At 35.9% G+C, this 26,830-nt stretch overlaps 1 protein-coding gene across 1 annotated transcript in view; it reads left to right on the top strand.

Moving 5' to 3' along the window:
* Positions 1-26,830, top strand: part of LOC150097442 (BBSome complex member BBS2-like) — a 539,668-nt gene that overhangs the window by 4,056 nt on the left and 508,782 nt on the right. The window contains exon 2 of the mRNA XM_090406918.1: positions 16,637-16,691. Within this exon, the coding sequence (XP_090263044.1) occupies positions 16,637-16,691 (55 nt within the window). The remainder of the gene's footprint in view (positions 1-16,636; positions 16,692-26,830) is intronic.

The raw sequence follows: 26,830 nt of genomic DNA, 5'->3' as shown, positions 1-26,830 counted from the left end.
ATGGAGGAGAGAGTGCTGAAAAAGGAGTTAGAGATGATAAAGGTAACATGAAAACAGGAGAAAAAGATATCCTTGAAGTATGGAGTAATTACTTTGAAAAACTGCTAAATGAAACAAGCAGTGATGACAGCACAGTGGTAAAAAACACTGTCCAGGTATGCAGTCAGGAATACATATCCATACTTGAAGTAGAAAAAGCCATCAAAGGCTTGAAATGTGGAAAGGCAGCAGGAGTAGATGATATTCTACCGGAAATGCTAAAGTATAGTGGTATGAGAGTCTTACAGTGGCTGCACTGCATAGTTCAGAAAGCCTGGACAGAGGGACGAATTCCCGATGATTAGAGTAGAGCCTCTCATAGTACCCATATATAAAAAGGGAAATAAAACTGAATGTGAGAATTACAGAGGTATTTCCTTACTGAGTGTTCCTGGCAAGATCTATGCAAGTATACTTGAGAAATGGTTGAGAATAATTGTGGAAGAAAAGCTTGGTGAAGAACAAGCTGGATTCAGGCCAATTAGAGGCTGTCACGATCAGATCTTCACTTTACGACAAATAGTCGAGAAAGCATGGGAATATAACAAAGATCTGTATTTAAGTTTTGTCGATTTGGGAAAGGCATATGACAAGGTGCCGAGAGAGAAGCTATTCAATGCGCCAGTTATATGGTGTCAGTGGGGCATTATATCAAGCAATACTTAGTCTTTATTTGAGTTGTAAGTCAGCAATTAGAATTGAAGGAAGTACAGGAAGATGGTTTAATGTTAAATCTGGTGTGAGACAAGGATGTTCATTATCCCCTCTGTTATTCATTATCTATATGGATCACATTATGAAGGAAAGTGGTATTAAACATGATATCAAAATTCGAGATGTTAATGTCAGCTCTTTGCTTTATGCGGATGATGTTATACTTCTAAATAAATCCGCTACAAGTCTGCAAGATTCTACGACTAAATTAAATAGCTGTTGTAATAGATATGGTATGAAGGTCAGCAATGAAAAGTCAAAGACAATGAAAATAGGCAGAATTATTGAAAATGTCAACTGTGTTGTGAATGTAGAACCTGTGGAACAAGTAAAACATTTCAGCTACTTAGGCACGATTTTTACTGAAGATGGTAAATTAAATATAGAAATAGACAATAGTATCAGCAAAGCTGGTATGGTGGGAAGTCAATTGAATAAATTCATATGGAATAAGAGAGAAATTAGTCGGAACACTAAATTATCTGTATACAAGACAGTGTTCAAACCAGTTTTAACTTATGGATCTGAGAGCTGGGTCAGAAGTACTGGGTCAAGTAAACACTTGACCATAGACTAGAGACTGCAGATATGAGAGTCCTGAGAAAGATTATAAGCATGAACAGATGGCATCAATGGCAATATCATATTAAAAACGAGGATATTAGGAAAGAACTTGACATTGTCAGCATCCAGGAATGCATTAGCAGAGGCAATCTCAGGTGGTATGGTCACTTAAACTGAATGGGCTAGGAAAGATTAGTAATACAAGTTTTCTCAGCCAGGTTGGCAGCAAAATGACCCAGAGGAAGACCAAGATATAGGTTGATTGATACGGTACAAAGTGCCTTAGACCAGTGCTTCCCAAACTTCTGGATGTCAGAGCCTCCTTTGCAAAAATTAAAATATTTAATGGCCCCCCCTCGAAAAAAAATTGTAATAGAGAGATATATTATTATCATATTTATTGTATTTATATTCAATACAAAACATACACAGCAAATATTGCAAAAATCAAATGCATATATTACATTTTTTGCCTCTTACCGTTTGGTTCTGAAGATGATGCGGGCTGTTCTGGTAAAATATGAAATACTGTCCTTTTTTTTTTGAGTCTGTTTCTGCTTCTAATTGTTCGCAGGAATTTTTTAAAATTTTTTTATCAGCCACTTATCTATCTCAGGGTTAAATTTTTTAACATGGAATAGATCAAATAATAGCACCACTTACTGATACTGGCACACCACAGACTGATAACATGAAATTAGTGAATATTACCTGATTAAGGGAATCCCCTGACCAGGAACATTTTTCTCTTTTGTGACTTTTCTCCCTTTACGGTAATTAAGCCTAACGCGAAACAGACAGGAAAGGCGGGTTATTAAGACGTGCATATGATTGGTGCGGTATTAACAAAGGATCGCGCAACCGAAAGATAAAAGCATAGCTGACAATCGAGTTGAAATGCTAACTCTCTTCAACCGAATTCCATATGTGAAACTGCCATAACATTCATTATATATATATACATATATATATATATATATATATATTTCCGCGCGGTTAGCCTAGTGGCTATGTGCTTCGCAACCATATGCCTGGGGAAGGAGTGTCCTAGGTTCGATTCCCGTCGGTGATGTGAGGAGCTGAAGGATCTTCCTCAGCCATTGCCAAGTTAGCCAGTCTTGGGCGTGGACAGCAGGGTATTTCCCCCAGTTTATTCTGGGGTTTTTATCCCGCAAAGCAGGCAAACTGGCCTTGAGAACTCAACACTACAGGCCATAGGATACACCGGGGCATAAGGCTGACCACCTTATCCTGTAAACGGAGTGAGGTCCGATGATCAATGGACCCTCGACACCGCAAGGTAAAAGAGGGTATAAGGAAGATGATGACTATATATATATATATATATATTACTTAGTTTTAACACTTTTACGAAATATAACACGTTCGGTTGAATTTTATTGCTGCCTTGGGAAATCGAACTCACACACATCTAATTAATAACAATAGTTTTTAGTTAGATACTGTGTTTGCCCATGCAACATATGGTTTTGTTTCAGTCTATACAGCATAGTTTCTGTATGAGGGGGCATGTGATTCATTAATCAGTATTTTTTTATCCCAGTTGTCTCTAATTGCACTATTTGTTGAGAAATATATTACACAGACTGCTCATACCTAATTCACTGGCATAATAAAAGTACTTGTTTTTATTGCCTCTGCAGTATATTGGCTGTTAGGGAGGGCATGTTGTTTACCACTGCAAGCGAATTACTATCTTCCCACATGAACTTGTTTAAGCTTTTTTTCATGTGTGAAGTATATGCGAAACTTTTATTGGTAACAGAAAACTAGCTCGGATGACAGGGATAATCTAAAACCCGTTTTGAGGGACAGGAAGATTTGGAGCTTCCCTGGAGAGCATTCGAAGTAAATACAGTTAACCACTGCTTTGAAATGAAACATATGAATAAGCAATATTTACTAATATTCATTAAGCGCCGAAATACGCAGGAAGCAAAGTTTGTGAACCAACACCAATGTGTGCATTTTTCCATTAAAATATAAAAAATAACAAAAAAGAAATAATAAATAATAAAAGTTAAATACGTTTCTTTTAAAATAAAAAAATCTACTTAGTCTTAAAACATTTTAAATTTGTTTTCATTATTTCACGGCCCCCCTCAACAAAACCTACAGCCCCAAGGTGGCCGTGGCCCACAGTTTGGGAAGCGCTGCCTTAGACGATAGAAATATAAGATCTAATAACGTTGGAGTCTTGACAAGTAACAGACTGATTTGGAGGAAAATTGTAGATAGGAAGTTAGTAATGATGTAGTTTTATTCATGTAGTACTATCATATCCTGTACACCCCTTGATGGACATGGCTGGAATTTTATGATGATGATGCAATAAGGAAGAAATTAAAAACTACAGACCTATAAACCTACTCCCCATCATATATAAAGTCTTCACAAAAATATAAATAATAGAATAAAATCTAAACTAGAGGGAATGCAACCCTTTGAACAAGCTGGATTTAGAAAGAATTACAATACTTTGGACCATATTCACACATTAAGATAGCTCATTGAAAAATCAATTGAATACAGTAAACCCTTATGCCTGACCTATATCCTGTCCTGTCAGCTGTCTTCTCCCTCCAGGAGATTGACTACCATGTGTCTCCACCATGTCCTATTCTGCGCCTCTCTGCTGCATTCCTCATATGAGAGACAGGTCCGGTCTTCTATATTTTTCATCCACTCCAGTCTTTGTCTTCCTCTCTTTCCCTCAACAGTTCCTTCAAGAAGTGTCCTTTGTAAGCAGTTATGTCTCAGAATATGTCCAAAATATCTGACTTTTCTCTTTTTAATTTCTTTCATCATGCTCCTGTTGACGCCTGCCATCTCTAATACCTCTTCATTTGTCTTTTTTTTCTTTCCATGATATTCTCATAATTCTTCACAGCATCCACATTTCAAAGGCCTCCAGTTTTTTCACACTGAGATTGGAGAGTTTCCATGTCTCTACTCCATATAATAATGTAGACCAAGCATTTGGAGATTCTTAGTCTTGTTTTCAGATTTAATTCTCTAGATGTTAGTAGATTTTTCATACTGTTGAAAGTTGACCTTGCAATTTCAATCCTTTTTCTAATTTCATCTTCTGCCCTACCATTCTCTGTGATCAAGTGTCCAAGGTATATGCATTTTTGCACCTGTTCTAATTTATTTCCTTTTATATTGATGCATATTTTTGGTATTTTTTTTTCTCTTGAAATTATCATGATTTTTGTCTTTTTAAAGTTGAAACTGAGGCCATACTGTTAGCTATACTTGAGGGTTTCATCTATAAGAGTTTTGAGGTCATATTTATTTTTAGCTAGAAGAACCGTGTCATCTGCATATCTTAGGTTATTAATATTTCTGCCCTCTGCAGTGATTCCTTTTGAGATTACTAATTTTATTAAATATTTCTTTTGTGTACAGGTTAAAGAGAATCGGAGAAAAGACACAGTCTTGTCTCACACCTTTCTGAACTGGGAATTCTTCTTGGGTGTCTCTATTTATTCTCAAAGATGCAGTCTGTTCCCAGTAAAGATTACTTAATAGCCTGATGTCTTTTCCATCCATGCCTATTTTTGAAAGGATTTCAATTAATTGCTCATGTTGGACATTGTCGAATGTCTTTTTGTAATCTGTGAAGCAGAGGTACACATCTTTTTGTTTTTCTAGATATCTTTCTATGATGGTTCTGATGTTGAAAATACCTTCTCTTGTACCTACATTTTCCTTGAAGCCACTTTGTGTATCATTTATTTCTATGTTTAATTTTCTTTTATTTCTTTCAAGAATAACGTATAGGAGGACTTTTGATACTTGACTGATGAGGCTGATTGTCTTGAACTCTTCACATCTTGTACTTTTGTTTTTTTGGGAATTGGAACAAAAATTGAGTGATTAATATCTTTGGGTAGAAATATATTTTATTGCATAATTTTGTTAGAAATTTCAGTCCTTCATCGAGAGCCCTCAACCATTCTACCAAAATGTTATCTATTCCTGCAGCTTTATGTGGTTTTAGTTTTCTGACGGCATTTCCAACTTCACTGAGTAAAATGGATGGTCCTTCTAAATCAATCTGTTCAGGAATATCATTTCTTTGTTGCTCATATAATTTCCTTGTGTATTCAATCCATCTTTCCATGATTTCTTTTTTATCCATTAGAATATGTTCTCTTGAGTCTCTAATGACACTTGCATGGTTTGCTGTATTTGTTCTGCTTGTCATTTCTCTGATCTTTTCATGCATTTCTCTGCTTCTGTGTTTTCTATCAAGGTTTTCTATATCTATACATCTATATTTAATCCATTCCTCTTTGGCGTTCCTGCATTCTTTTTTTATTTCTTTATTCGTGCTTTTATATTCAGGTTTGTTCTTTAACTTTTTTCTTTGTTCCATCAATGTCAGTATTTTTTCATTCATCCAACGTTTATTCCTTTTCCTTTTTAATTGTGGGAGTGTATTTTTGGCTGCTTCATTGATGCTATTCTTGAATGTTTGCCAGTTCATGTTAATTTCATCAATTGGTGTTCTATTTTCTGTGTGAGTTGTGGTGTCAGACTTGTTAAGGGATTTTGTGAATGCTTTTGTGTTTCTATAGATGTCCCCAGTGCTTGTCCAGGTATATAGTCTTCTGAGAGGATGTTTAAACAGTGTGTTGGCAATTATTAGGTCATTGGTTTCACAGAATTGAATTAATCTTTCACCTCTTTCATTTCTGATTCCAAGCCCTTGGTTTCCCATTCAAAATGAGATTTATTCTGAGCCCATTTTTGCATTTAGGTTGCCTATCATTATAATAACATCATCTGACTTAGCACTGGAGATTGCAGTTTGGATGTCTTCATAAAATTGTTCCAACTCTTCATCTGGGTGATCTTGGGTTGGCGCATATGCTTGGATAATATACAGGTTGAATGGTTATGCAGTTATTTTGGGCGTTATGATTCTGTCATTTATTTGCCAATATCGCTGTAGAGATTTTGCAATTCTATTAATTAGGACAGGTGCTACTCCATTAAGGTGTAAGTCACTACCAGAGTAGATTATAGTGTGATTTTTTCTTCTTATTACGCCTGTATCTGTCCATCTCATCTCACTTCATCACTTCTAATTCCTGGAGTAGGATATCTAATTTGCCTGCCTCGTAGAGTGTTCTGACGTTCCATGTTACTATTTTCAAGAGATTGCTCCTGGTTTTCAGCCTGGTCTATATAGACTATGAAAAAGCATTTGATTTAGTTAAAACATCTGCAACACTAAAAGCACTTGAAACCCAGGGAACTGAGAAACCATATATTGAAATACTAAAATATATTTACAATAATGCAACTTCTGTAATTAAATTATATAAAAACGGTGAAAAGTTCCCAATACAAAAAAGGCATCTGGAAAGGCGACACCATATCACCCAAATTATTTACAGCTGCACTAGAGGAAGTCTTTAGAAGCCTTGATTGGGAAAAACAAAAAGAATAAACATAAATGGAGAAAGACAGCATTCTCATCTTTTCCTAATTTTCCATTGTCCTAATAGCAGATAATCTTGAATATCTGTAAGAAAGGCTAAATCAGCTAAATGAAGCCTCCAAAGTAATTGGATTAAAAATAAATAGAGAAGAAACAAAAATATTGATGAATAAATACATAAACCATAGAACTCTCAAAGTTGTAAACCATGAAATAGAACAAGTTACTTCTGTGTATATTTGGGCCAATTGTTATCCTTTGAGGATTGCCAAAGAAAAGAGATTAAACGAAGAATTCACCTTGGATGGATGGCTTATGGGAAAATGAGAGACATATTCAGAAGTGATATCCCTATGAGTCTAAAAAGGAAAGCTTTTGACCGTGCATACTTCCTGTCCTAACATACGGAGGAGAAACATGGACTTTAACAGAAGCCCTAAACAAAAACCTGAGAACAACACAACATTGCATGGAGAGAAGTATGCTAAAAATAACATTAAAAGATAGGAAGACAAATACGTGGATAAGATCTCAAACAGGTGTCATGGATATTGCAAAATATATTAAACAGGCTAAGTGGCCACTGCAGTGATGGGAGATGGACTAGAAAAGCAACAGAGTGGAGACCAATGGATGGAACAAGACAAAGACGAAGATCGAGAAGAAGGTGGAGGGATGATCTGGAACAAATTGCAGGAGTGAGATGGATGGGAGAAGCAGAAAACTGAGTGGTCTGGAAAATCATGGGAGAGACCTTCGTTCAGCAGTGGACAGAACCAAAAGATTTACAGAAGAAGAAGATGGAAATATATATTTCAAAACAAGAAGTGGATAGACATCAGAGAGTAGTTTATGGAGGAGAAGGTGAAGTCCAAGAGAAGGTGTGTGACTAGTGGTGTTCCACAGGGCTCTGTACTTAGGCCGCTGCTATTTAACTTGTAAATTAATAATATGAGATAATGATCTGAGGGGAAATATTTAGTTATTTGCTGATGATGTAAAGCTAGATAGAGAAATGGTTAATAAGGGTTATGTGAAGATCCTGCAGGATGACTTGTATTACCTTGTATAGACTAACAGTATGGGCAAAGAAGAATGGCCGTCAGTTCAATGTGGCAAAGTGTAAGGTTATTATTGTTATTTCCCTAAGACCCCACGGACATCCTAGAGTAGTCAAAGACCCCTCTAGGAGGTCCTTTGTCATGTATACACAGCTCATCATACCATACCTTAAACACATTCCAATTCTCTGCAGACACCACACTCTGAATCAGTGCATTCCAGTCATTCACAACACTCCATGCAAAAAACCTACCTCTCACTCGCTTGCTATATAATTTCTTGCAGTTCAATTCCATCAATGCAGTAAAAAGCTGATAATCTTTTGAACCAAAATGCATAACTTATAAGGAGTAGAGCAGATGTTGTGGCCTTACAAGAAGACTTCAATAGACTGAATGAATGGGCACAGGAGTGGTGATGCCAGCTCAATGTTGTGAAATGTAAGGTTTTAAATTTTGGAAACACAGATGGGATGTAGAGATCATACTTGGTGGGAATACATTGTTAGAGGAGGAGGAAATAAGAGATCTTTGGGTGATGTTGGATAAGGATCTAAAACTTAGAAGATGCATTGCCAAAATTGTCAAAAAGTGATTTATGGAAGGAGATTCTGGCTCCATTGTATGAGCCTTTGATTAGACCACATTTGGTCACTTGATTTTCAAAAGGATGAAGAGATGATGGAAAGGGCCCAGAGGCGATTGACTAAAGTAATTTCTCTGATCTCTGGAATGTTGAACATGAAGAAAGGTTGAGAAGGTGCAATTTACAGAGTCTAGTGGAGTGGAGGAAGGCGTGATAATGATAGGCATACAAATTGGTAAGGGGTTATTATAGGATTAACATTGAAGAGGTTTTTCATAAAATGGTGGGAGATGAGGAAGAACAAGAGGTCATCCCTGGAAGCTGTATAAAGAGGGTGTTAGCAAGGGAGTGAGAGGTAGGTTTTTGCATGGAGTTTGTGAATGACTGGAATGCACTGATTGAGAGTGTGATGTCTGCAGAGAATTTGAATGTGTTTAAGGTATGGTATGATGAGCTGTGTGTATATGACAAAGGACCTCCTAGATGAGTCATAGACTCCATTCAAAAAACCTACTTCTCACTCCCTTGCTAACACCTTCTTTATACAGCTTCCAGGGATGACCTCTTGTTCTTGTTCTTCCCCATTTCCCACCATTTTATGAAAAATCTCTTCAATGTTAAGTTTTTCAATGTTAATTGAAGGAATAGGGTGTTATAATAAAGACATATAAGTTACTTAACGGTTGTTATAGGATTGGCATAGATGAAATTTTCCACTACATGACTAGTATAGGGGAGAACTAGGGATCATCCCTGGAAATTAAGAAAGAGCTTAGTTAGCAAGGTAGTGAGGAATAGGTTTTTTCACTTGGTGAATGAGTGGAATGGATTGCAAGAGGCAGTTGTGAGTGCTATGATGGTGAATGAGTTCAAAGCATGGTATGACAGGTATTTTATTGACGGGTATAATAATAAGAAGCCTTAGAGATTATGGCATTGAAAAACAATTTATTGACACAATAAAATATATTTATGAAAATGCTACAGCAAATATCATTTTCAATGAAAAAAGCGAAAAATTTCACATAAATCAAGGAATAAGGCTAGGAGACACCATTTCTCCCAAACTCTTGACGAGGGTAGTTTGAAACATTCTTGGCCTAACAATGAAAAAACGAATTTATAATTTCAAAATTATTTTTATTTTTCAACATAATCTCTCTTAAGACTAATACATTTATTCCAGCGATGCTCCAACACCAGTAGTAGTGGTGTTGGAGCATCGCTGTAGGAACCACTACAGGGAGCATCCCGTCCCTGTAGTGGTTCTCAGTAAGAGCTGCAAAATACCCCTCTACGCTGCAATCGCTTTTGATTCAAAGAAAAATGCTGACCAGCAAGGAAGATTTTTAGCTTTGGAAAGAGATAGACGTCAGAGGGAGCCAAATCTTGGGAATAGGATGGATGTTTCAACAATTCATAGTGCAGATCCCTTAATTTTCCCATTGCCAAAAACCTTTGTGGTCAGGTGCATTGTCTTGATGAAAGATGATTTTTTTCTTCTTCAGACTTCTAGTCTGGTTAAAAGATCAAAATAATATTCCCCAGTTATTGTTTTACCCTTTTCAAGATAATTATTAAACAAAATGCCTTTAGCATCCCAAAACAGCCGATGCCTAATAACTTCCCTGCTGATGGAACCGACTTTGTCTTCCTTGGCGCTGAACAACCAGCTTCTGTCCACTACTTTGACTGCTCTTTAGATTCTGGTATGTAATGGTAAATCCAAGTCTCATCTATAGTAATAAATCGACACACAAAATCAGTTTTATGCTTGTTAAAATGCTCCAAGCACTGTTCAGAGATTTTCATATGAGTGCATTTTTGATCTGCTGTAAGCAAGCACGGCACCCATCTTGAAGCTTTTTCATTTGCAATTCTTCATGCAAAATATATCCTACATGGTCTTTTGAAATGCCTGTAGTCTCAGCAATTTCATGCACTTTGACTTGCCAGCCATCCAGTACCATATCGTGCACTTGATCAATGATTTCTGATGTTGTTACACTTTTTGAATGTCCTTCATGTGGATCATCTTCAAGGCTGGTATGGCCACGTTTAAATTCAGCAGCTCATTTCTTAACTTTTGAAAACAAAGAAGAGTGCCCAAAAAGTTTTATGAACTTTGAATGAATTTCTTTTGGCTTCTTTTATAAAGAATTTTATAACCTCACAATACTCAATTTTATCCATTTCAAGGGATAATACAGACAACACTTTTGCTTCAGTCAGCTGCATAAAAAAAAACTACTTGATAGAACTACTTGCAATTTCACATGGATTGACAAATGTACCAACTTAGAAAAAAAATTTTGCCGATAGTGTTGCCATCTATGGTCAAGGCCATGAACTTTTCAGACCACCCATGTACATTAACACTGGAACATATGATGAGCAATTTAATTTATATAATTAGATTATATAAAAATATAATCTAATTATATTTTTATTATTGCAAACAATATGAAAGATTTAAAAGAAATGCAGAGGATCTAACAACTAAATCAACAGAAATTGGACTAGACATTAATTCTTTGAAAACCAAAATAATGACAAACTGAAAAGAATACAGTGAAAGACACAACATTATTAAGGTAAACAATAAAGAAATTAAAATAGTAGATGAGTATGTATACTTAGGAAAATTGTTAACAATGAAGAAACACGGAGTCACGGAAGAAGTGAAAAGAAGAATAAGAATGGGATAGTCAGCATTTGGAAAATTGAAGAGATTTTTAAACAGCAAAATAAAACCTGAGAACAGAACAAGACTGTTCAACCAATGTGTATTGCCTGTTATGACATATTATTATTATTATGTGACACCTCCAGGGAGTTCAAAGACTCATCGAGGGAGAATGTGCCAACACCGTTGAACGAAAGACCCCTTCTAACTACTAACCGTGCTCAAACCTGCTTAACTTTTTGCAAGCCATTAGTAGCAGAGGTTCTACCAATCGACCAACCTTCGCTGGCAGAAATACTACTGCCGCGCCCAAGATCGGCTAACTTGGCTATGACTGAGGAAGATCCTCAAAATTCCTCATGTCTTCGATGGGAATCGAACCTGGGACACTCCTTCCCCAGTCATATGGTTGCGAAGCACACAGCCATTAGGCTAACTACTATGATCAGACAGCTGGCCAATCAAAAAAGGAAATAACAGATAAAACGCCAAAAAACAGAAAGAAGAATAGAAAGATGTCTGCTAAACATAAGATTCAAAGATGAAATCAAAAATGAAGAAATAAGAGCTATAACAAAATTTTTAGATATTGGAGAAAACATACTTTAAATTAAATGGAAATGGGCAGGGAACATTATAAGACTCAAGGACAATAGATGGACAAACGTTTTACTGGATTGACAGCCATATGAAGGTTAAAGATAAGTAGGAAGACTTGAAAGAAGATGGTCAGATGATATAAGGAAAACAGTTGGAACTCTCTGGCACCAACAAGCTCAGGATAGAAATGGATGGAGAGAATTGCTAGACACCTATAGCCAGGAGTGGCTATAAAAAGCTTGAAAAGAAGAAGAAGAATTTGGTTTTTGGATTGTTAGTAGACCTCCTGTGATGAGTCTGTGGACCTCATGGAGGTGTCCATAATAATAATAATAAAAAAGAAATTGAAATTAAAATCCAGGTCTATTGTCGATGTGCCTTGATCCATGCAGGACATGGTTTGCAATACCTGGTTGTCATTATATCCTGCTTACATTATTCTTCTAGCTTTTATGCTTTTTTGAGAAACTCATTCCAAAAAAAAAAATTCACTTTTTTGCAAATTCTGTGGAATCCCATAATATAACAAAACTATTTACACTGAGTTATCTTTGTATTAGGAACACTTACCTAATAACGTGTTGGTCCACCTCTCTGTGCAATCATGGCTTACAGATGCCTAGGAACAGATTCCACAAGATGTTGAACATCCTCCATGCGTAATTCGACCCATGTCTGCTGCAATAACTTCAACAGTTCATGCTTATTCTGTTGCTGATCAGCAGTTCTCACACCCTGCTCTAGCATATCCCACACATGTTCAGTTAGATTAAAGTCAAGAGAATTTGGGGGTTGAGGCAAGGAGGAACAAGAGAAATTTGTCTTGTTTCTCCAACTACTCAGTAGTTGTATGAGCTTGATGACTAGGTGCATAGTCTTGTTGAAAGATGGCACTGTGGTCGGGATAGACCTATTGCAGATATGGATGGAGATGGTCAGCTAACAGGTCCCTGTAGCATTCACTGTTTACAGGATGATAACCAACGAGGAGAGAAAAGCTCCCTAGACCATAACACCTCCTCCACTGACCTGTTGAACCCCAACTGTGCAACCAGGTGATAGGGCTTCATGCTGTTTGTACCATATGAGAACCTGGCCATCAGCATGGTTCAGCAGAAAATATGACTCATTACTCCAAATGACCTTTTTCCATTTATCACAGGTCCATTGTCAATGTTCCTTGACCCATGCAGAACATGGTTTGCGATACCTGGCTGTCATCATGTTTACCCTTGTTGGTCTCTGGCTGTGGAACCACAGGAAAGCATGGTACGGCACATGGTGCATGTGGAAATGGGTTGAACTGCCACGCTGTTGTACTGGTGGATGAGCTATGTGAATGTTGCATCGTTGATGAGATACCAGTTATGACACTGACGCTCATCTCTGGATCAACCATGCATGGCTGACCAATGTGAGCCTTTCTGCTGGATGTTTGTTCATGGTTAATCCAGTCCTGGTGTACCCTTGATACAGTAGTAAGGGAGCAACCAACAAGTGCAGCTGTTTCCAAAATACTGAAACCTGCTCTCTGGGCCCAAATATCTGCCTGCAGTCAAATTGGCTTGCATTGCCACATTTCTCCATTACTGGTAAATGATTATGCACATTTCAGTATTGCAGCGATCCTCTGGGTTACCTTCATCACCTTTGCAATATATTTCCTGAATTTCAGTTTTCTATCAATCATCACCCCCCCCCCCAGATTTCTTATCTCCCCTGCTTTCTTCCATCAGGTATGCAGCTTCCCATCGATGTATCCCAAGCTTTAAGACTTTGCCTGTCTATTTTATTCAAATCCTTTTGCAGGGCTGCCACATCTGCACTATTACTAATAACCCTTCCCAGCTTCATCTGCAAACAACTGAATATCCCCTTGCAATCCGCCGACCATGTTATTAATATTATTAATAATAACAGTATTATTAATAATAATATTTTTATTATTATAGATAAGTGATTTTCAAGCCGCGAGAGTCTTCAGGTGTTTGCCCCGAGATTTGTGAAAACAAATTAATTGAATGAAATAATGTTGTAATTTGTGCATTTATTTATTAGTGTCTGGTCTTCCATCCACACCTGAAGCTCCCTTATTTATATTTTATGAAACTTACGGTTGGTGAATCGGTTTAAAATTTGTGATAATTAGCTTTATCTTTTGATAAGTGTGTTCACAAATAACTTCATTTAATTCTCTTATTTTTAAGGTAACTGGTAAGAGTTCTTTTATTGCTTTTTTTTTTTTTTTTTTCATTCAGTTAATTATATTCAATAGTATTCCTTTAACATGGATAAATTTGTAATAAAAAAACGAAAATTTGAAGACAATGAAGAAAGTACAGCTAGTACGTTGGAAAAAAAAAAAAAAGAAGAAAGTCAAGCTAGTTTTGCCCAGCACATCAGCAATTGATATCATATCTAGTACTGGTTCATCTAAAACTAAATTAAAAACTAATGTTCGCCATTACGATGAAAATGATTTGTCATTTGGCTTTATTTCCAATCAAGAAGATTCGCCATGTCCTACATGAGTAGTTTGTGTCAAAAAATTAGCAAACAATGCTATGGTTCCAAATAAATTAAAAAGACATTTACAATCTAAACATTCTCACTTCATCGAAAAACCAGCCTTTAAGACTATTATTATTCAGGCCTCCATGGAGTCAAAAGACTCATCGTGGGAGATCCTTCCTACAAAACACAAAGTCTATCAAGACTCATCGAGGGAGAGGTCCCCCCCTAAGAAACACAAAGTCTATCATACCACTACTTGAACTAATTGACCTTTCTCTCTCTCTCACCACTCCATCAGGCAATGCATTCCATGGTTCAACCACCCTCCATGCAAAGAAACCACTCCTCACCCTCTTTATCACAGTTTCCTTTCGTAACTTCCAGGGATGGCCTCTTGTCATCACTCCTTCCCGCTTTTCAACCATGCAAAAGAACTCCCCAGTGTCAACCCTGTAACCACCGCTCAACAGTTTAAAAGTCTCAATCATATCACCTCTCCTTCTTCTATCCACCAAACTCTGCAGTCCACATTCCCTCAGCCGATCTCATAACTATCATTGTTCAGTCCTGAAACCATCTTTGTTATCTGCCTTTGTACCCTTTCCACAGTTAATTTATCCCCTTCAAATCCTGGGGACCAAATCTGAGAACAATAGTCCAAGTGTGGTCTGATCAGAGACTTATACAACAAAACGATAACCCTTTTATCTCTGAAGGTCAGTGTCCTTCTCATAATTGCAGCAATCCTCTGTGTTACCTTCACCACCTTTGGAATATGTCCCCTAAATTTCAGGTTTCTATCAATCATCAAACCCGGATCTCTTGTCTCCCTTACTTCCTCCAGTATAACTCCTCCCATAGAGTATGCAGTGTCCCATCGATGTTTCCCAAACCTCGAGACCTTACATTTTGCTGCATTAAACCAACAACCCCATTCATCTACCCATCTATCTGGCTTATTCAAATCCTCTTGCAGGGCTGCCGCATCTGCACTATTACTAATAATCCTTCCCAGCTTTGCATCATCTGCAAACAACTGAACATCCCCCTGCAATCCACTGACAATGCCATTGATATAAAGGTTAAACAATATAGGTCCCAGCACTGAGCCCTGTGGGACCCCACTTGTAACCCTCTGCTTCCTTGAAACTGCACCACCATACACAACTCTCTGATACCTATCGGACAGCCAATCCTGAATCCAGTTGACCAATCTGACATCCAGCCTGATGTGCTGCAACTTAAATATCAGCTTATCATGTGGCACCCTGTCAAATGCCTTCGCTAAGTCTAAGAAAATTGCAGTATATGCCTTTCCCTCATCTAATGTTCTGGTAACTTTATCATAAAAGGCTAGCATATTGCTAAAACATGAGCACCCCTTCACAAATTCATGTTGACTCTCACAGATAACATTACCCTTATCTGCCCAATGCTGTATACGGTCCTTCACTACTTTCTCCAGGATCTTACTAACTACTGATGACACACAAACTGGTCTATAATTAGACACTTCCAATCTGCTATTGCCCTTATGCATTGGCACCTTCCTTCCAGAGCCGGCGCTAGGGTCATTGGCGGCCGCATGCAATTTCTATCTAAGCACCCCTGTAACGATCTGGGAGAGTGTGGTTCTTTTACAATAATAAAAATTTAATAATTTGAAATTTCTTAAATAAATTTTGACGGAACAGCCACACGTTAGTTCGCTAAATGTAACGAACTGGGGGTGTTGGCTAATTGTTAAATTAGCCAACACCCCCAGTTAAAATCCAAAATTTGTTAAAATCCAAAATATTCAAAAAATTCTCAAAAGTTAAAGCGAATTTTGATAAAGCCACTTCACTTTAATCGTTGAATATAATGATACAGGGATTATAGCCTTCTCTCCGACCTGAATAAGTTAATAAGTTCATGATTAAGCCCATGGAGTTCTTGATACCAGCGTCTCATTGCTTGACTTTCGGGTTGGTAATAACCATTTTAATTAAAGTTAAAATTTATTTGAACTAAAGTTTAAAAAATTCTTGCATTTTACAAGTTACTAAATTCTTAGTAACTTGTAAAAATTTTTTAATAATTTTTTAAGTGGAACTATCTTTTAGAAAAATAAAAGAAACTCAAAATAGATTAGAAAATAAGAAAAGAATTCAGAAATAATTAGAACATTTAATATAAGTATTTAAAAAATGACATCTTTACAGAATAACAGAAAATAAATGAAATTACATAAGTATACTTGAAATTTTTTTTATTAAAATTTCAAGATTTTTGATTTCATGTTCACAAAATTAGAAATAATGGTCTTAACGTTTAATTCTGCACATATATCATTTTCAATAGCTATTAAAGCCAAACTAACAAGCCTTTTTTGTGACATACTTGTTCTTAAGTAGGTTTTAATCAATTTCAAGTTGGAAAAGAAACGTTCACCGCTCGCTACACTAACAGGTAAGGTTAATAGTATTCTTAAAGCAATTGAAAAGTTAGGGAAAGATAAATTGTTGGACACAATAAAATTAAGAATATCAAAAGGGCTTTTGAATATTTAAATTATCCTTCCAAATAATACGTCTTTATTGTCACAGTCCTTCAAGAGAATCTCTAAATCGTCGCAATTTTTTCATAAATCTTTGTTATTAATTTGTAGTAATCTATACAAGAAATTGAAATTATCATAATTGGTTTTTAGTTGTTCAAAACGTTTTATTAACGAACACATTGCAACGTCTATAAGTGTATAAAACACATTCACTCAAAATTTATTTTTGGCGATTGTGTCGTTTCGTCATGATGCTCGTAGTCAAATTGTCGTGTTTTCTTTCGTCGTCAAACTTCCGTACCAGTTTTAAATTCTTGTTCTCCATCCACCTCTTCACTCAGTTATTTTGCCGTTTTTAGAACTTTAAAATTTGTATCTGATCGATACTCTTGTAAGAATGTTTTTAAGTTTTCGATAGATTCTAAAGCAAGTGTAATGTTCATATTTTTGTCTTGAAGCATTTTACTCACACGGTTTATTCTGTTAAGTAAATCATGCCAAATTATAAGAGAGCAAATAAATTTGTAGTCCTTTATTTTTCTTTATTAAAATTTTCATTATTTAAAATTTCAAAAAGTGCATCATAAATATCTCCTAACTGTTATCATAGAGGGCAGATTGCATTAATTTTACTTTCCCATTACGTTTCTGATGGCTGTTTCAATGTTAGTTTTTTTACGAACTTTAAAAGGATTGCCCAACATTTGTAAGAGAATGAAAAGAAATTTTATATTTCTTGAATAATTGCAAAGAAACTAATTGTATCTGCATTCACTTTAGCTGCATCGTTAATGATTAAATTTAGAGTATGAGCAGCACATGGCACGTAAAACACCCGAGGATTTTTGTTCAAAAGCAAATTTTGGAGCCCATATTTTTTCTCTTTGATATTTGTCCCATTTTCATACCCTTTGACCTCGCATGGGAATGTTCCATTTTTCCAGTTGTTCCATTATTGTTGCACATAAACCACATCCGTTCGAATCTGATATATCTGCAAAACCTAAAACGTTTTCCCTGATCTTGACAATTCCATTGTTACAGGAAACAAAGCGAATAATAATGGTCATTTGTTCTGTTTTACTTGCATCAGGTGTGCAGTCTAAAATTATGGAATAATATTTAGATTTTAGAATTGATAGTAAAATTGTATCCCTGATTGCGTTACTTAAAGTTTTCAATATTTCATTTTGACTGTCTTTACTCAAATAGTATACCCTATTGTATTCGTTGTAGGTCCCTTTCAACATGAGTTTCCATAACGGGATCAAACATAGCAAACAGTTCGATTAATTTTAAAAAATTGCCGTTACTCCTTTCATATAATTTATCAGATGATCTGCGAAAAGCTAAATTTCAACTACCAAGGAATTTTATAATTTCAATCAAGCGTTCTAAAACACTCATCCAATGTTTCTTTTCCATTTCATACATGCTTTGAGTCTGGAAATCAATAGTAGTTTTGTTTTTTTAAATTTTTATCAAGTTCCATTTAAAGAAATTTTTCATGTGAGTTAAACTAGTCTCATGTCTATGTAAAGTTGTACTTACATTTCTCGAATCGTTATAACCTTCTACAAGACTCAGTAGGTGATTCAGTTGATTTAGTAGGTGCGACAAGTTTGCAACAAAAGCAAAAAACAGAATTTAAAGTTTCGGAATAAATGAGCCATGTTCTTGGCATGAGCTCCCGTTTTCCATTTTTCTATTATAATACGTGTCGCCAAATTTACTACCATATGTATCTCTGGGATATATTATATTTTTCTTTTGAACAGGCCCCATTTCAATTAAAACAGCTCGTAATTTTTCATCAATATTTCCCCATTCACCTGGATCTTCTAAATTTACAGAGACTAGCAATGTGTTAGTTTCGTGGTCAACTACAACTAAATCTTGATGTAGTTGACTAAATCCTAATTATTTTTCACTTAAATCATGTTCAATTATCTTGTTCAATAGTTGCAATAGTACTTTCATGAAAACTGGATGATGTGCACGGTTCTTCAACTCTGATTTCTGACGTATCGAGTTGGTTACAATCTGCAGCAGAATATTTTAATATTTTAACAAATTTATTAAGAGCCCCAGTTTGTTTCTTAATATCTGCTTCTTTTGCAGCATGACGCTTACGATTTTGTGCACCGAATAACTTTTTTTAAAATTTTTGATTCCATTTCTATTTTATACCCATAAGAAATTATTACACAACACGACACAGAGACGAAATAATAGTCGGTACTGCGCTACTGTCAGTAGCCTACTGAGATGCGTACCGTATGACTGGTTAACTAGCAACAAATTTTGTACGAAAATTTGTTTCTGCACATAAAAACCGTTCATCGTTTCACTTTAGATAGATTGCAGCACAACATTCTGCAGGCAAGCATTTAGCCTGCTCTAGCTGCAAATTGTAAACAGCCAGCTGATCAAAGAGGCAGCAATATATATATTTTTAAAAAATTTTTATTCGATGTATCTGGCCTTATTTATTTTAATATTGATTATTCTAAGAATTTTTTGTTTTTATGATAAAAATTTTGTTTCTTAAAAATTAACTTATGAACCGCTCCCTGGCAGTGGTGCCCCCATCAAAGTGGTGCCCGCATGCTCTGCCTGCCCGCTTCTGCCGGCCCTGCTTCCTTCCATTCCATGGACACCTTTCCAGTAGCCAGACTTTCACTGTAAAGCCTGGTCAAAGGCACTGTCACTTCCTTAGCACATTCTCTCAAAACTCATGGTGAAATACCATCCATTCCTACAGCTTTACTGACATTCAGAGTACTCAGTATTTGAAACACACTTTCCTCCTGTACCTCTAAACCTTGAACCTGTCCTATCCCTCTAGCATTAAAACTGACTCCTCCGGAATGAAACACTCCAATAAAGTATTCATTGAACAATTCTACTATGTCCTCTGCATCAGTCACTCTATTCCCATTTTTATCCCACAATATCATTTTTCCACAGTCATTTCTCCTCCTACTGGCCATATATCTAAAACTTGTACCGGATAAAACTATTCATGCAAAAAGATGGACTAAATTTGCAACTATGTTTGAAAAAGCCCAAGAAGCCAGTTATGCAATCGCAGAAATTTTTGCTAAAAAAAAATGAAATCTCACACAATTGCAGAATCTGTAATTCTGCCAGCATGCTGTAAAATTGTTAATATCATGTTTGGCGAGGAATATGAAAAGGAGATTTTAAAAATTCCTATGTCAGATAACACCATTATCGACTTCTAGTAGCAAGGCTTATACGTTGGTCAGATATAACTGGTGATTAGTTTACGGAATTAACAACGCATATAAAGTATATTAATTAAAGGTAACTTTAATGAATAACTTCTATATTTCGGCAACGTCACATTGCCATCTTCAGGAACATAAAGATATGGTATGTGAACACAGGCACTAACACAAAGCAAATGAGGAAGAAAGCAAGAAACTAATATTGTTCCTAAAGTCCTAATGGTGCCCTCTGGTGGGCTAATTTGGTAGTTTTGGCAGTTGGGCTGAAGTTCTCATAATGTAAGTCTCCCAAATTTGGGGTAGTTTCATGCACCCAAATTTGTCGAGGTTAGGAACGTTTTTTAGAGCTGCTGAAGATTCTTTGAATAATCTTTCGTATTTAAACTTGCTGCGATGAATTATTTTTGTTTTCTTCCAACGAATTTTATGGTGGGTATCTAAGGCATGGTCTGCCAGCCCAGAGCAGCTGTACTGGTGGAACCGGATGTAGTCTTGGTGTTCTGAAATCCTGATATTTGTTGTTCTGCCTGTTTGGCCAAAGTAGGACATTTTGCAGCTGCAAGGGACCTGGTATACACCAGGTAGGTCTAGGGGAAGTGGTTGGTCTTTGGTAGAGTGGATAAGGGATGCCAACTTTTTATATGGTCTGTAACAGGAAGTAAGGTCATATTTTTTGAGGATATTGGTTATTTTCTCAGAGGTGCCCTGGATGTAGGGGATGGTGATAGACTTGGTGTAATCTTTATTGTGGAGGGGGTTGTGGTTTACTGGTTTTAGTATTTTTTGGATTTTTTTGGGGTTATAGCCATTGGCTAAGAAAGTGGTGAGGATGTGGTTTAGTTCTGTAGTTAGGGCCTTGTCATCTGAGCAGATTAATTTTGCCCTGTTATATAGTGTTTTTATAACTCCATATTGTTGTGAGGGGGGGTGGTGGGACTGCTGGTGAATGTATCTGCCAGTATGGGTGGGTTTTCTGTGAACAGAGAAAACCAAAGATCCATCAAGTTGGCGGGTGATTAAAGTGTCTAGGAAGGGGAGGGTGTTGTTTTCCTCTTTTTCTAAGGTGAACTGGACTCTGGGGTGTTGGTTGTTTAAGTGTGTTAGGAAGGAGTGGAGTGTGTCTGAGCCATGTGGCCAAATAGCAAACACGTCATCCACATAACGAAGCCAAATAGTGGGTTTTTGTGGGGCGGAGTTTAAGGCTTTCTCTTCAAATGTCTCCATAATGAAATTGGCCAAGGGTGGGGAAAGCGGTGAACCCATGGCTGTACCCTCTATCTGTTTGTAGAACTTTCCTTGCCAAACGAAATAGCCCGAGTTCATTGTGAACTGAAATAGGGCTCAGATATCCGGAGGAAACTTGGCTTGGATGAGCTCTAGGGTTTCTTTGAGTGGGACATTAGTGAATAGGGAGGAGACATCAAAACTGACCATTATGTCAGTATGTTGGAGTGTGAGGTTTTCTATACTGGCTTTAAAGTGGGCTGAGTTTTTTTATGTGTGATGGTGTGTTGCCAGTGTAGTGTGTGAGCGTTTTGGCTAAATGTTTGGCTAATTTATATGTTGGGGAATCAATGCCTGCGTGCACGTACCATATTTTTATATTCCTGAAGATGGCAATGTGACGTTGCCGAAATATAGAAGTTATTCATTAAAGTTACCTTTAATTAATATACTTTATATGCGTTGTTAATTCCGTAAACTAATCACCATTATCGACATATTCAGGATTTGGCCAAAGATGTTGAGTTGCAAGTTATCTCACATTAAATAAGCAGATATGTTTGCTATTCAGTTGGATGAATCAACTGATGTAACTGGTAAAGCTCAACTTCTAGCCTTCATTAGATTTATTTATAAGGAAGATATAGAACAGTTTTTATTTTGTCAACCGCTCCCAGAAACAACAAAGGGCCAAGATATTTTTGAAAATTAATTAAGGAAAATAAATAAAGTAATTATTATTGATAATTACTTTAATTGCCATTACTTGTCTTGGGATTCTTGCATTAGTATTATTTGCATGGATGGTGCCTGCTCGATGTCAGGAAATGTAAAAGGATTTGTTATACTGACTAAATAAGAATCCTAGAATCATGTTTACTCATTGTTTTCTCCAACTAGCATCAAAATCATTGATATCTGAGCTTAAAAAAATACTAGACGAGACTATCAAAATTGTCAATTATATAAAAGCCAGGTCATTACAATCGAGGTTGTTTGCAGCACTATGTTCCTCAATGGAAGCTTCTTACAACTCAGCTCTCACCTCTGTATGTATTACTCCTGTAATACATACAGAGGTGAGATGGTTATCTTGTGGATGGTTATCAAGATTTTATGAACTAAAAGAGGAAATTCTAATTTTTTTGACAGCTCAACAATCTGAGTTATCATATTTTCATAGCAATAAGCTTTGGTGCAGTAAGGTTGCATTTCTTGCTGATTTATTTCAATCTTTAAATACCCTTAATAAAAGTATGCAGGGAGACTGAAAACATTCTTACTTCCACTGACAAAATTAGCACATTCAAGAAAAAACTAATCCTTTTTAAGAAAGAATCAATAAAGAAAATGCAGTAAATGTTTGAGCTAATAAAAAACTGCAAACTGAATGAAAATCTAATAGATCTAATTTTACAAACCTTAAAATTATTAAATACAAATATTGAAAAGTATTTCCCCTCACTTGACATATCATCCTTCGATTGGATAAGAGATCCGTTCGTCTTAAGCACGTGTAAATTGGAAAATTTTAAAGATTACATAAGAGGATGAATGAACAGATATAAGAAGTGACAGAGGTTTAAACTAAAACCTTCAACAACAGATACAACTTCGTTTTGGTTATCTCTAAGAAGTGAATTTCCCAATATTACCAAAAAAAAGCAATAGAAGCACTTCTTCCATTCTCCATGTCATATTTGTGCGAATTAAGCTTTTCCACAATGAATATTATTAAGAACAAAAATAGATCGTGACGCGAAGACTTGGAAGATGATTTAAGAGTATGCCTATCTAAAATTCAACCTCCCACAAAAAACATTCTGAAACAACATCAAGCTCAGATATCTCATTAAAATTAACTGCAAGTATACATTTAATATTCATTTGAAAAAAAATCAATAAAAATTTTTAAAAATAATTTTGAGTATTGTTATTCTTACTCAAAATGTCAAAAATATAGTTTAAATTTGTTTGGAGCAAAAAGGATAAGTAATTACTGGAAGATGATTTAAGAGTATGCCTATCTAAAATTCGACCTCCCACAAAAAACATTCTGAAATAACATCAAGCTCAGATATCTCATTAAAATTAACTGCAAGTATACATTTAATATTCATTTGAAAAAAATCAATAAAAATTTTTAAAAATAATTTTGAGTATTGTTTTTCTTACTCAAAATGTCAGAAATATAGATTAAATTTTTTTGGAGCAAAAAAGGATAAGTAATTACTATTATTAATATTTTGTGTGTGTAAATCAATCAAAATTATGCCTATTTTTTGCCATATCATCAAAAAAATTAAAAGAATATATTTTTAGTGTGCCACAGAATTTTAACAATTAGACTAAGTGTGCCATATTATGAAAAAAGTTGAAAATCACTGTTATAGATTATTAATCATTCATCATTCATGAATCACACTTACTGAATTACAATTATCTAGCTTTCAAATGACCAAATTTTCAATTAGCTGACCCTAGAATTCGGTTAGTATGCTGACATCAGATATAGTATCATGTAATTGTATCTTCAGTTTTCTGACCTTTCAGTTATCTAATAAACTGCTTTCCTGCTATAGTCAAATAATTGAGAGATATTGTATTTCACAAATTAATGAATATCATTGACATAAATATCAGTTTAATAGACTTATTCTTCTTCCTATCATAAGACTGGAGACCTGACCTGTTCCAGTCTTATGCCATCGCTTTCATGGTCTTCCAATTCTTCGTTTTTCCATTTATTTTATATCTGTATAGTATTTTTTGGCAGTCTGCTATTGTCCATTCGATTTAGATGTTCTAAATTTAGATGGATTTGGTTGTGAGAAGTAATCAGAGCTTAACAAATACACTCTCCTATGGCAAGTAGCTGTAGACTGGACGAAATAGAATATTTTTTCTTTCATAAAAAATTCTCCAACCACAGTACAGCACTATTCATAATTTTGTGGAATTGCTGTTGAAGCTGGAGGGGGGATCTCAGGCAGATATGTTTTTTTTTGTGTGGTTAGTAGAATTTTGCATAATTTGTAAAGCTCAAGGGATAAGATACTCAGTCTACTAGACTGAGTATAATTATTGCATTTTTCACTATGTGGCAAATAGGAGAAAAAAAAACAATAGTGGACAGATTACCTTGAACAGTGCAGATGGCATAGTTGAGCTATTTAATGATCACTTTATTAGAGCGTTCCATTCTGATACAGCAGGCTTTATTCCTAGAAGGAGTAGTGAAGTGTTAGAAGTGAATGAAGAGGATGTATTCCGAATACTCATCATCATCATCAAATTCCTGCCATGTACCCTCAAGGGGTGTACAGGATATGATAGTACTATATGAAAAAAAATTACATCATTACTAACTTCCTATCTACAATTTTCCTCCAAATCAGTCTGTTACTTGACAAGACTCCAATATTATCAGATCTTATATTTCTGTCGTCTAAGGCACTTTGTACCGTATCAATCCACCTATATCTTGGTCTTCCTCTGGGTCGTTTTGCTGCCAACCTAGCCAAGAACGCTTGTTTTGCTATTCTTTCTTCACCCATTCTGTTTAAGTGACCATACCACCTGAGATTAGCTCTGCTAACGCATTCCTGGATGCTGACAATGTCAAGTTCTTTCCTAATATCCTTGTTTTTAATATGATATTGCCATTGATGCCATCTGTTCATGCCTATAATCTTTCTCAGGACTCTGATATCTGCAGTCTCTAGTCTTTGGTCAAGTGTTTTACTTCTGACCCAGCTCTCAGATCCATAAGTTAAAACTAGTTTGAACACTGTCTTGTATACAGCTAATTTAGTATTCCAACTAATTTCTCTCTTATTCCATACGATTTATTCAATTGACTTCCCACCATACCAGCTTTGCTGATTCTGTTGTCTATTTCTATATTTAATTTACCATCGTCACTAAAAATCGTGCCTAAGTAGATGAAATGTTTTACTTGTTCCACAGGTTCTTCGTTCACAATGCAGTTGACATTTTTAACGATTCTGCTTATTTTCATTGTCTTTGTCTTTTCATTGCTGACCTTCATACCATATCTATTGCAACAGTTATTCAATTTATTCAAGGAATTTTGCAGACGCAGACTCATCGTCTGCATAAAGCAAAGACCTGACATTAACATCTCCAATTTTGATATCATGTTTAATACCACTTTCCTTCATAATGTGATCCATATAGATAATGAATAACAGAGGGGATAATGTACATCCTTGTCTCACACCAGATTTAACATTAAACCATCTTCCTGTACTTCCTTCAATTCTAACTGCTGACTTAGAACTAAAATAAAGACTAAGTATTGCTTGATGTAATGCCCCATTGACACCATATAACTGTAGCTTATTGAATAGCTTCTCTCTCGGCACCTTGTCATATGCCTTTTCCAAATCGACAAAACTTAAATACAGATCTTTGTCATATTCCCATGCTTTCTCGATTTATTCAGGCCTCTATTTGGCCTGAATCCAGCTTGTTCTTCACCCAGCTTTTCGTCCACAATTCTTCTCAACCGTGTCTCAAGTATACTTGCATACATCTTGCCAGGAACACTCAGTAGAGAAATACCTCTGTAATTCTCACATCCAGTTTTGTTTCCCTTTTTATATATGGGTACTATGAGAGCTCTACTCCGATCATTGGGAATTCGTCCCTCTGTCCAGGCTTTCTGAACTATGCAGTGCACTCACTGCAAGACTTTTATACCACCATACTTCAGCATTTCTGGTCGAATATCATCTACTCCTGCTGCCTTTCAACATTTCAAGCCTTTGATGGCTTTTTCTACTTCAAGTATGGGTATGTATTCCTGACTGCATGCCTGGTCAGTGTTTTTTTACCAGTGTGCTCTCATCACTGCTTGTTTCATTTAGCAGTTTTTCAAAGTACTTACTCCATACCTCAAGAATATCTTTCTCTCCCGTTTTCATATCACCTTTATCATCTCTAACTCATTTTACAGCACTCTTTCCTCCATTCCTAAGCTTCTTCAACAACCTCCAGAATATTTTGCCATCTTCGTGATATTTATTTTCTATATTCTTGCCAAAGGCCTCCCATGACTTTTGTTTAGCTAGTTATACACAATGTTTAGCATTTTTGCATTTGTCTCTGTATTCTCTAAGAGCACAAGCTGACTTATTTGCCATGAGCTTTCGATATGCTTTCTTCTTTTCCTTCACTGCCTCTTTAACTTCCTGTGTCCACCATGGAGTTATAATTTTTCTATACTTGCAGACAACTTCATCACATGCTTCTCTAGCTGAATCAATCAGGGCTTTCTTCAAGGCTTGCCACTGAATCTCCAAGGTTTGATTCCTGTTCTCAACTCTTTCATTTTTTCTTCAATAATCTTTGTGTATTTTAGTCTACAGCTCACATCTGAGAGCTGCTTAACTTTTATTTGCTTTAAAACTTTCTTACATGTTATTCTTTTCAGTATGAAATTTAATTTTATCCTGCTCAAGACTAAATAGTGATCACTTCCAATTTCAAATCCTCTGTACATTCTGGTGTCCTGCACCAGGGAGAAAACATCACTATCAACAATA

Source organism: Typopeltis vanoorti, chromosome 17 (genome assembly GCF_054136105.1).
Source record: "Typopeltis vanoorti isolate ZY-2024b chromosome 17, IOZ_Tvanoo_1.0, whole genome shotgun sequence".
In the NCBI taxonomy this organism is placed as follows: Eukaryota; Metazoa; Arthropoda; class Arachnida; order Uropygi; family Thelyphonidae; genus Typopeltis; species Typopeltis vanoorti.
Note: the sequence above shows the minus strand (reverse complement) of the source record. Positions and strands in the feature narration are given on the sequence as shown.